Here is a 12500-nt window from a genome sequence, read left to right on the forward strand (position 1 = left end):
TTGTGGCAACAGGTCACAAATCATTCTAGCTTTTTCAAGCAGAGATGTGCTTATTGCAACACAAACTCAAAGTTCTAGGACACTGTAAAGTCCATGGAGAATAAGAGCACCTCCTCCCAGCTGCCCACTACTCTGAGGCTAGGAAACACACAGATAAATCCACTATAATTGAGAATTTCAATAAGCATTTCTCTACGGCTGGCCATGCTTTCCACCTGGCTGTCCCTACCCCAGTTAACTGCCCAGCACCCTCCACAGCAACTCGCCCAAGCCTACCCCATTTCTCCTTTACCCAAATCCAGTCAGCTGATGTTCTGAAAGAGCTGCAAAATCTGGACCCCTAAAAATCAACCGTGCTAGACAATGTGGACCCTCTCTTTCTAAAATTATCTGCCGAAATTGTTGCAATCCCTATTACTAGCCTGTTCAACCTCTCTATCGTATCGTCTGAGATCCCTAAAGATTGGAAAGCAGCTGCGGTCATCCCCCTCTTCAAAGGGGGTGACACTCTAGACCCAAACTGCTACAGACCTATATCTATCCTACCCTGCCTTTCTAAGGTCTTTGAAAGCCAAGTTAACAAACAGATTACTGACCATTTCGAATCCCACCGTACCTTCTCCGCTATGCAATCTGGTTTCAGAGCTGGTCATGGGTGCACCTCAGCCACGCTCAAGGTCCTAAACGATATCTTAACCGCCATCGATAAGAAACATTACTGTGCAGCCGTATTCATTGATCTGGCCAAGGCTTTCGATTCTGTCAATCGCCACATCCTCATCTGCAGACTCGACAACCTTGGTTTCTCAAATGATTGCCTCGCCTGGTTCAACTACTTCTCACATAGAGTTCAGTATGTCAAATCGGAGGGCCTGTTGTCCGGATCTCTGGCAGTCTCTATGGGGGTGCCACAGGGTTCAATTCTCGGGCCGACTCTCTTCTCTGTATACATCAATGATGTCGCTCTTGCTGCCGGTGAGTCTCTGATCCACCTCTACGCAGACGACACCATTCTGTATACATATGGCCCTTCTTTGGACACTGTGTTAACTAACCTCCAGACGAGCTTCAATGCCATACAACTCGCCTTCCGTGGCCTCCAACTGCTCTTAAATACAAGTAAAACTATTTGCGTGCTCTTCAAACGATCGCTGCCCGCACCTGCCCGCCCGTCCAACATCACTATTCTGGACGGTTGTGACTTATGTGGACAACTACAAATACCTAGGTGTCTGGTTAGGCTGTAAACTCTCCTTCCAGACTCACATTAAGCATCTCCAATCCAAAAATTTAATCTAGAATTGGCTTCTATATATCGCAACAAAGCATCTTTCACTCATGCTGCCAAACATACCCTCATAAAACTGACCATCCTAAAACTGACCATCCTAAAACTGACCATCCTATCGACTACAGCGATGTCATTTACAAAAGAGCCTCCCAACACTCTACTCAACAAATTGCATGCAGTTTATCACAGTGCCATCCGTTTTATCACCAAAACTGTACGCTCTCATTGCCGGGCCCTCGCTTAATACTCGTCATCAAACCCACTGGCTCCAGGTCATCTACAAGACCCTGCTAGGTAAAGCCCCGCCTTATCTCAGTTCGCTGGTCACCATAGCAGCACCCACTCGTAGCACGCGCTCCAGCAAGTATATCTCACTGGTCACCTCCAAAGCCAATTCCTCCTTTGGCTGCCTCTCCTTCCAGTTCTCTGCTGCCAATGACTGGAATGAACTAATAAAATCACTGAAACTGGAAACACTTTTCTCTCCCACTAGCTTTAAGCACCAGCTGCCAGAGCAGCTCACAGATTACTGCACCTGTACATAGCCCATCTGTAAATAGCCCAAACAACTACCTCATCCCCTACTGTATTTATTTATTTATCTTGCTCCTTTACACCCCAGTATTTCTACTTTGCACATTCATCTACTGCACATCTACCATTCCAGTGTTTAATTGGTATATTGTATTTACTTCTCCACCATGGCCTATTTATTGCCTTACTTCTCTTATCCTACCTCATTTGCAAACTTTGTATATAGACTTGTTTTACTGCTGTATTATTGACTGTACATTTGTTTATGTGTAACTCTGTTGTGGTTGTTTTTGTTACACTGCTTTGCTTTATCTTGGCCAGGTCACAGTTGTAAATGAGAACTTGTTCTCGACTTGCCTGGTTAAATAAAGGTGAAAAAAACAAAACATAATAATATTGCTGCTGTGAGCGCACAGCTAATTCACCCAGTAGATATGGGAGTTTATCAAAATTGGATTTGATTTAGAATTCTTTGTGGGTCTGTGTAATCTGAGGGGAAATATGTGTCTCTAATATGGTCATACATTTAGCAGGAGGTTAGGAAGTGCATCTGTTTCCACCTCAGTTTGGGTTTGCGTTCTTTTGAGGGCTAGGTATCCATATGGGGCCTTTGGGGGCCTTTCTCAAGCTATGCTCACTAAGTCTGTACATAGTCAAAACTTTCCATAACTTTGGGTCAGTCACAGTGGTCAGGTATTCTGCCACTGTGTACTCTCTGTTTAGGGCCAAATAGCATTCTAGTTTGCTCTGTTTTTTTTGTTAAATTCTTTTGACTTCTTTCTCCCTTTCTATATCTCTCAGCCTGTATGTATGTGCTGTATAGTGCCTTCAGAAAGTATTCATACCCCTTGACTTATTCCACATTTTGCTGTGTTACAGCCTGAATTAAAAATGTATTTGAAAAAAATACCCCAAAAAGTCCATACATTTTAGAATCTGCTTTGGCAGTGATTACAGCCGAGTGTCTTTCTGGGTAAGTCTCTAACAGCTTTGCACACCTGGATTTTATCAAATGTTATTCATGTTATTCTTTAAAAAAATCTTCGAGCTCTGTCAAGTTGGGTGTTGATTGTTGCTAGACAGCCATTCCCAAGTCTTGCCATAGATTTTCAAGACGATTTAAGTCAAAACTTGAACGAGGTCACTATTTCAATGTCATCTTGGTAAGCAACTCAGAGTATATTTGGCTTTGTGTTTTATCTCCCAGTCTGTAGGAAAAGCAGACTGAACCAGGTTTTCATCTAGGATTTTGCCTGTGCTTAGCTCTATGCCGTTTCTTTTTATCCGGAAAAAAAAACTTGCTTGTCCTTGCCGATGAGAAGTATACCCATAACATGTTGCAGCCACCACCATGCTTTAAAATATGAAGAGTGGTACTTAGTGATGTTTTGTGTTGGATTTGCCCCAAACATAACGGTTTGCATGATTTAAAAAAATATTTTTATTCTGTACAGTCTTCCTTTTCAGTAACGTTATTATCACTTTTGTAATTTACGTATTGTGGAGTAACCACAACATTGATCATTCCTCAGTTTTCTCCAATCACAGCCATCTGTTTTAAAGTCAGCATAGGCCTCATGGTGAAATCCCAGAGCGATTTCCTTCCTCTCTGGCAACTGAGTTAGGAAAGACTTCACCATGCTCAAAGAGATATTCATTGTCTGCTTTTAAAAAAATATATTTTTTACCCATCTACCAATAGATGTCGCCCTTTGCGATGCATTGGAAAACCATCCCTGGACTTTTTGGTTGAATCTGTGTTTGAAATTCACTGCTAGATTGAGGGACCTTACAGATAATAGTTTGTGTGGGGTACAGAGGTGAGGTAGTCATTCAAAAATCATGTTTAACACTATTATTGCACACCGATTGAGTCCATGCAACTTATTATGTGACTTGTTAAGCACATTTTTACTCCTGAACTTTATTTAGGTTTGCCATAACAAATAGATTAAATACTTATTGACTCCAGACATTTCAGCTTTTCCTTTTTTTAAATGTTTATTATGTTCAAATTTCTAAAAACATAATGACACTTTGACATTATGGGGTATTGTGTCTAGGCCAGTGACGCGAAATCTAAATTTGAAAACGTTTTAGATTCAGGCTTTAAAACAACAAAATGTGGAATGAGTCGAGGGGTATGAATACTATCTGAAGGCACTGCATATCTCTCTCTCTCTCTCAATTCAAAGAGCTCTTTCTCTCGGTCTTTCTGTCTCTGTCTTTGCATTTCTCTCTGTCTGTCTGGTACCGTAGAGATACTGACTGTTGTTATTTCCTGTCTCAGTTGTGGGCCCTGCTGCATTTCATCATGCCTACGTTGTTTGACTCTCACGAGGAGTTTAATGAATGGTTCTCTAAAGACATCGAGAGCCATGCAGAGAACAAGTCTGCCATCGACGAGAGTGAGTACACTACACAACCCTTCTCTGGAGATTTAGTTTCAGACTTGTTGATTTTTAAATATCTACTTTAGAAGTACTCTAATCAGGTGCTTATTTCTGCTTCTTATGAAGTGATTGATTTGTAGCTGACATTTGTCGTTGTTGTTGTTTTAGACCGGCTGACTGTGGTGTTGTTTAGACCAGCTGACTGTGGTGTTGTTTAGACCGGCTGACTGTGGTGTTGTTTAGACCGGCTGACTGTGGTGTTGTTTAGACCAGCTGACTGTGGTGTTGTTTAGACCGGCTGACTGTGGTGTTGTTTAGACCGGCTGACTGTGGTGTTGTTGTTTAGACCGGCTGACTGTGGTGTTGTTGTTTAGACCGGCTGACTGTGGTGTTGTTGTTTAGACCGGCTGACTGTGGTGTTGTTTAGACCGGCTGACTGTGGTGTTGTTTAGACCGGCTGACTGTGGTGTTGTTTAGACCGGCTGACTGTGGTGTTGTTTAGACCGGCTGACTGTGGTGTTGTTTAGACCGGCTGACTGTGGTGTTGTTTAGACCGGCTGACTGTGGTGTTGTTTAGACCGGCTGACTGTGGTGTTGTTTAGACCGGCTGACTGTGGTGTTGTTTAGACCGGCTGACTGTGGTGTTGTTTAGACCGGCTGACTGGTGGTGTTGTTTAGACCGGCTGACTGTGGTGTTGTTGTTGTTTAGACCGGCTGACTGTGGTGTTGTTGTTGTTTAGACCGGCTGACTGTGGTGTTGTTGTTGTTTAGACCGGCTGACTGTGGTGTTGTTTAGACCGGCTGACTGTGGTGTTGTTTAGACCGGCTGACTGTGGTGTTGTTTAGACCGGCTGACTGTGGTGGTGTTGTTTAGACCGGCTGACTGTGGTGTTGTTGTTGTTTAGACCGGCTGACTGTGGTGTTGTTTAGACCGGCTGACTGTGGTGTTGTTTAGACCGGCTGACTGTGGTGTTGTTTAGACCGGCTGACTGTGGTGTTGTTTAGACCGGCTGACTGGTGGTGTTGTTTAGACCGGCTGACTGGTGGTGTTGTTTAGACCGGCTGACTGTGGTGTTGTTGTTGTTTAGACCGGCTGACTGTGGTGTTGTTGTTGTTTAGACCGGCTGACTGTGGTGTTGTTGTTGTTTAGACCGGCTGACTGTGTCGTTGTTGTTGTTTAGACCGGCTGACTGTGTCGTTGTTGTTGTTTAGACCGGCTGACTGTGTCGTTGTTGTTGTTTAGACCGGCTGACTGTGGTGTTGTTGTTGTTTAGACCGGCTGACTGTGGTGTTGTTGTTGTTTAGACCGGCTGACTGTGGTGTTGTTGTTGTTTAGACCGGCTGACTGTGGTGTTGTTGTTGTTTAGACCGGCTGACTGTGGTGTTGTTGTTTAGACCGGCTGACTGTGGTGTTGTTGTTTAGACCGGCTGACTGTGGTGTTGTTGTTTAGACCGGCTGACTGTGGTGTTGTTGTTTAGACCGGCTGACTGTGGTGTTGTTGTTTAGACCGGCTGACTGTGGTGGTGGTGTTGTTGTTTAGACCGGCTGACTGTGTCGTTGTTGTTGTTTAGACCGGCTGACTGTGTCGTTGTTGTTGTTTAGACCGGCTGACTGTGTCGTTGTTGTTGTTTAGACCGGCTGACTGTGTCGGTGTTGTTGTTTAGACCGGCTGACTGTGGTGGTGTTGTTGTTTAGACCGGCTGACTGTGGTGGTGGTGTTATTTAGACCGGCTGACTGTGTCGTTGTTGTTGTTTAGACCGGCTGACTGTGTCGTTGTTGTTGTTTAGACCGGCTGACTGTGGTGGTGTTGTTGTTTAGACCGGCTGACTGTGGTGGTGTTGTTGTTTAGACCTGCTGACTGTGGTGTTGTTGTTGTTTAGACCGGCTGACTGTGGTGGTGTTGTTGTTTAGACCGGCTGACTGTGGTGGTGTTGTTGTTTAGACCGGCTGACTGTGGTGTTGTTGTTGTTTAGACCGGCTGACTGTGTCGTTGTTGTTGTTTAGATCAGCTGTCCAGGCTCCATATGATCCTGAAACCCTTCATGTTGAGGAGGATCAAGAAGGACGTCGAGAACGAGCTCTCTGACAAGGTACTGACTGACCAATTACACATATATCACTTTAGAGGTCCTGTCCTATCTCTCTGTTCTTCAATATCCTCTCTATCGTCTCTCCTTTCCTACCTCAGCATCCTCTATCGTCTCTCCTTTCCTACCTCAGTATCCTCTATCGTCTCTCCTTTCCTACCTCAGTATCCTCTCTATCATCTCTCCTTTCCTACCTCAGCATCATCTATCGTCTCTCCTTTCCTACCTCAGCATCCTCTATCGTCTCGCCTTTCTTACCTCAGTATCCTACACTATTTATTTCCCCAGGCAGGCGTTTCTGCTTTCATCACCTTAGTCCTCGGGCCCCCACATCTGTCTCCTTTCCTTCCTCAGTATCCTCTCTATCGTCTCTCCTTTCCTACCTCAGCATCCTCTATCGTCTCTCCTTTCCTACTTCAGTATCCTCTCTATCGTCTCTCCTTTCCTACCTCAGCATCCTCTATCGTCTCTCCTTTCCTACCTCAGTATCCTACACTATTTATTCCCCCAGGCAGGCGTTTCTGCTTTCATCACCCTAGTCCTCGGGCACCCACATCTGTCTCCTTTCCTTCCTTCCATACATAGACCAGCACCTGCCAGATGTTTCCAGATCGTTTTGACAAGTATCTGTATTTCACCTCCTCTTCCTCCTCTGACTCCTCTTCCTCTGATAGATGAGGATGGTTACTGTTTCTCTATCTAACTACCCTCTCTTCCTCCTCTGACTCCTCTTCCTCTGATAAATAAGGATGGTTACTGTGTTTCTCTATCTAACTATACCCTCTCTTCCTCCTCTTCCTCTGATAGATAAGGATGGTTACTGTGTTTCTCTATCTAACTATACCCTCTCTTCCTCCTCTGACTCCTCTTCCTCTGATAGATAAGGATGGTTACTGTGTTTCTCTATCTAACTATACCCTCTCTCTTACAGATTGAGATCCTAACATACTGCCAGTTGACGTGTAGACAGAGGCTGCTCTACAGAGCTCTGAGGAACAAGATCTCCATCGAGGATCTTCTCCAGTCGTCTATGGGCTCATCTCAGCAGGCTCACAGTACTACCTCGTCCCTTATGAACCTGGTCATGCAGTTCAGAAAGGTACCAATCATCTCCTTAGTACCAGTATCACCATACTCATTAGTATGGTTTAGTACCAGGGACCATCCCAGTATCACCATACTCATTAGTATCAGGCAAGGAAACAAAGGTTTAGTACCAGGCTATATCACATGTGTTCCATACAGCCGGTTTAGTACCAGGGACCATCCCAGTATCACCATACTCATTAGTATGGTTTTAGTACCAGGGACCATCCCAGTATCACCATACTCATTAGTATGAGGCAAGGAAACAAAGGTTTAGTACCAGGCTATATCACATGTGTTCCATACAGCCGGTTTAGTACCAGGCTATATCACAACATGTGTTCCATACAGCCGGTTTAGTACCAGGGACCATCCCAGTATCACCATACTCATTAGTATCAGGCAAGGAAACAAAGGTTTAGTACCAGGCTATATCACGTGTGTTCCATACAGCCGGTTTAGTACCAGGCTATATCACAACATGTGTTCCATACAGCAGGTTTAATACCAGGCTATATCACAACATATATTCCATACAGCAGGTTTAGTACCAGGCTATATCACAACATGTGTTCCATACAGCAGGTTTAGTACCAGGCTACATCACAACATGTGTTCCATACAGCAGGTTTAATACCAGGCTATATCACAACATGTTTAATACCAGGCTATATCACAACATGTTTAGTACCAGGCTATATCACAACATGTTTAGTACCAGGCTATATCACAACATGTTTAGTACCAGGCTATATCACAACATGTTTAGTACCAGGCTATATCACAACATGTGTTCCATACAGCAGGTTTAATACCAGGCTATATCACAACATGTGTTCCATAAAGCAGGTTTAGTACCAGGCTATATCACAACATGTGTTCCATACAGCAGGTTTAGTACCAGGCTATATCACAACATGTGTTCCATAAAGCAGGTTTAGTACCAGGCTATATCACAACATGTGTTCCATACAGCAGGTTTAGTACCAGGCTATATCACAACATGTGTTCCATAAAGCAGGTTTAGTACCAGGCTATATCACAACATGTGTTCCATACAGCAGGTTTAATACCAGGCTATATCACAACATGTGTTCCATAAAGCAGGTTTAGTACCAGGCTATATCACAACATGTGTTCCATACAGGTTTAGTACCAGGCTATATCACAAGTAGACTGGTATCATCACAGCCCTAGTAAGTACTATAATTATAGACTGGTATCATCACAGCTCTAGTAAGTACTATAATTATAGACTGGTATCATCACAGCCCTAGTAAGTACTATAATTATAGACTGGTATCATCACAGCCCTAGTTAGTACTATACTTATAGACTGGTATCATCACAGCCCTAGTAAGTACTATAATTATAGACTGGTATCATCACAGCCCTAGTAAGTACTATAATTATAGACTGGTATCATCACAGCCCTAGTAAGTACTATACTTATAGACTGGTATCATCACAGCCCTAGTTAGTACTATAATTATAGACTGGTATCATCACAGCCCTAGTTAGTACTATAATTATAGACTGGTATCATCACAGCCCTAGTAAGTACTATAATTATAGACTGGTATCATCACAGCCCTAGTAAGTACTATAATTATAGACTGGTATCATCACAGCCCTAGTAAGTACTATAATTATAGACTGGTATCATCACAGCCCTAGTTAGTACTATAATTATAGACTGGTATATATCTAGTATTATAGACTGGGTGGTTCTCGTCCTGAATGCTGATTGGCTGACAGTACTATAACAGTAATGATGTATCTAGTATTATAGACTGGGTGGTTCTATTCCTGAATGCTGATTGGCTGACAGTACTATACCAGTAATGATGTATCTAGTATTATAGACTGGGTGGTTCTCGTCCTGAATGCTGATTGGCTGACAGTACTATACCAGTAATTATGTATCTAGTATTATAGACTGGGTGGTTCTATTCCTGAATGCTGATTGGCTGACAGTGATGATATATCTAGTATTATAGACTGGGTGGTTCTAGTCCTGGATGCTGATTGGCTGACAGTGATGATATATCTAGTATTATAGACTGGGTGGTTCTAGTCCTGGATGCTGATTGGCTGACAGTGATGATATATCTAGTATTATAGACTGGGTGGTTCTAGTCCTGAAGGCTGATTGGCTGACAGTACTATAACAGTAATGATGTATCTAGTATTATAGACTGGTTGGTTCTATTCCTGAAGGCTGATTGGCTGACAGTACTATAACAGTAATGTTATATCTAGTATTATAGACTGGTTGGTTCTAGTCCTGAATGCTGATTGGCTGACAGTACTATAACAGTAATGATGTATCTAGTATTATAGACTGGGTGGTTCTATTCCTGAAGGCTGATTGGCTGACAGTACTATAACAGTAATGATGTATCTAGTATTATAGACTGCGTGGTTCTAGTCCTGAATGCTGATTGGCTGACAGTACTATAACAGTAATGATGTATCTAGTATTATAGACTGGGTGGTTCTATTCCTGAAGGCTGATTGGCTGACAGTACTATAACAGTAATGATGTATCTAGTATTATAGACTGGGTGGTTCTAGTCCTGAAGGCTGATTGGCTGACAGTACTATAACGGTGATGATGTAGCTTGTAGTTGAATATTATTTTGATATTATATGTCCTTTGGCCTCCCGAGTGGTGCAGCGGTCTAAAACACTGTATCACAGTGCTTGAGGCGTCACTGTATACACCCTGGTTCGAATCCAGGCTGTATCACAACCCGGATGTGATTGGGAGTCCCATAGGGCGGCGCACAGTTGGTCCAACGTCGGCCGGGTTCGGCCCGGGGGAAGAGACCGTCAATGTAAATAAGAATGTTCGATCCAAGGTTAAATGAAAATAATAATAAAAAGTTGTTTTTAAATGTTATTCGAAGACATCCCCAGTATTGCTGATTAGGTTCAACCTGGTCATGAACCTGGTGTCCCAGGTCTGAATGGAGAGGAAGCGGTGGAAAGATTTTGTCATTTGATTTGCCCTAATAAGGATAAGTGTTGTTATCTGAAGCCTGGTTCCTCTGGAGGTTTCTTCCTGCTCTAGGTGGTTCAGTATGAGTAGTGTGTTTTCTACTTCCTGTGTAGGTCTGTAACCACCCGGACCTGTTTGAGCGCCAGGAAACTCGTTCTCCCTTCCACATGTCACTGAGACCCTACGTCATGTCCAAGTTCCTCTACCGCCACGGACTCACACACACCACCACGCATACACACAGCAGGAACAAGTGAGTAACATAGTATAATCAGTGCTTGTCCAATGGGAAGGTAATGGCTGGTGGTGTTGAATTGTTATATTTTGATGTTTGTTGTTCTCGGACAACCATGTTCATAGAAGGATTCTGTCTCTCTGTCTCTCTCTCTCTGTCTCTCTCTCTCTCTGTCTCTCTCTCTGTCTCTCTCTCTCTGTCTCTCTCTCTGTCTCTCTCTGCCTGTCTCTCTCTCTGTCTCGCTCTCTGTCTCGCTCTCTGTCTCTCTCTGCCTGTCTCTCTCTGCCTGTCTCTCTCTCTCTCTCTCTGCCTGTCTCTCTCTGCCTGTCTCTCTCTGTCTCTCTCTCTCTCTGTCTCTGTCTCGCTCTGCCTGTCTCTTTCTGCCTGTCTCTCTCTCTCTCTCTGCCTGTCTCTCTCTCTCTCTCTCTCTGCCTGTCTCTCTCTCTCTCTGTCTCTCTCTCTCTCTCTCTCTCTCTCTCTGCCTCTCTCTTCTCTGCTCTCTCTCTCTCTCTCTCTCTGCTCTCTCTCTCTCTCTCTCTCTCTGCTCTGTCTCTCTCTCTCTCTGCCTCTCTCTCTCTGCCTCTCTCTCTCTCTCTCTCTGCCTCTCTCTGCCCTCTCTCTCTCTCTCTCTCTCTCTCTGCCTCTCTCTCTCTCTCTGCCTCTCTCTCTCTCTGCCTCTCTCTCTCTCTCTCTCTCTGTCTGTGTCTCTCTCTCTCTCTGTCTGTGTCTCTCTCTCTCTCTCTCTCTGTCTGTGTCTCTCTCTCTGTCTCTGTCTGTGTCTCTCTCTCTCTCTCTCTCTCTCTCTCTCTCTCTCTCTCTCTCTCTCTCTCTCTCTCTCTCTCTCTCTCTCTCTCTCTCTCTGTGTCTGTGTCTCTCTCTCTCTCTCTCTGTGTCTCTCTCTCTCTGTCTGTGTCTCTCTCTCTCTGTCTGTGTCTCTCTCTCTCTCTGTCTGTGTCTCTCTCTCTCTGCCTGTCTCTCTCTCTCTCTCTCTGCCTCTCTCTCTCTCTCTCTCTCTCTCTCTCTGCCTGTCTCGCTCTCTCTCTCTGTCTCGCTCTCTGTCTCTCTGTCTCTCTGTGTGTCTCTCTCTCTCTCTCTCTCTCTCTCTCTGCCTCTCTCTCTCTCTCTCTCTATCTCTCTCTCTCTGCCTGTCTCGCTCTCTCTCTCTGTCTCGCTCTCTGTCTCTCTGTCTCTCTCTGCCTGTCTCTCTCTCTGCCTGTCTCTCTCTCTGCCTGTCTCTCTCTTTCTCCTCTCTCAGGGTGCTCCAGGTTCTACTGTCTCCCTTCTCTCCTGATCATATTCACCAGTCCCTCTTCCACAGGAAAGGTAAGTGACTACCCTCTTCATTCTCAGATCAGTATAGATGAAGGAAACGAGACAAGAATAAGCTTCTTAGACTTGATTGTTTAGAGCCCTCTGCCTCCTCGTCCGTCTAAAAGTGTTTATCCCTCTGCCTCCTCGTCCGTCTAAAAGTGTTTATCCTCCTCAAGGTGATCAGGAAGGAAGTAGTTTCTCCTTCCTGCGTTTCATCGACGTTTCGCCGGCAGAGATGTTTAACGTCATGCTGCAGGGCACTCTGGTCAGGTAGGTGTCCATGGGACACGAGCGCTTGACAACGCAGTTTGTCGTCGGGGTCTGTGGATGTTGAAAAACGTTCCCGTGTTTCACAAACGTCAACCGTTCTGGAATGAACTATGAAGCTAATTGCCATCTACATTATGTTTTGTTTTTGAAGTTGTTTTAATCACGCTCTCCTCTCTCTCTCCTGTTCCAGGTGGTTAGCTCTGTTTCTCTCCCTGAAGGCAGCGTACCGGCTCTACCAGAGACGCATGTGGGGCCTGGAAGAGGAGGTGGGTGGAGGGAGGACAGGA

At 44.5% G+C, this 12500-nt stretch overlaps 1 protein-coding gene across 2 annotated transcripts in view; it reads left to right on the top strand.

Moving 5' to 3' along the window:
* ino80 (INO80 complex ATPase subunit) overlaps positions 1-12500 on the top strand; it is a 107049-nt gene that overhangs the window by 35193 nt on the left and 59356 nt on the right. For both annotated transcript variants that reach the window (XM_046299006.1, XM_046299008.1), the window contains exons 18-24: positions 4116-4233; positions 6225-6310; positions 7239-7406; positions 10511-10650; positions 11888-11955; positions 12120-12213; positions 12404-12500. The exon at positions 12404-12500 is cut by the window's right edge and continues 123 nt beyond it. In XM_046299006.1, coding sequence (XP_046154962.1) covers positions 4116-4233; positions 6225-6310; positions 7239-7406; positions 10511-10650; positions 11888-11955; positions 12120-12213; positions 12404-12500 — 771 coding nt within the window. The remainder of the gene's footprint in view (positions 1-4115; positions 4234-6224; positions 6311-7238; positions 7407-10510; positions 10651-11887; positions 11956-12119; positions 12214-12403) is intronic.

Source organism: Oncorhynchus gorbuscha, linkage group LG14 (assembly GCF_021184085.1).
Source record: "Oncorhynchus gorbuscha isolate QuinsamMale2020 ecotype Even-year linkage group LG14, OgorEven_v1.0, whole genome shotgun sequence".
Taxonomy (NCBI): domain Eukaryota; kingdom Metazoa; phylum Chordata; class Actinopteri; order Salmoniformes; family Salmonidae; genus Oncorhynchus; species Oncorhynchus gorbuscha.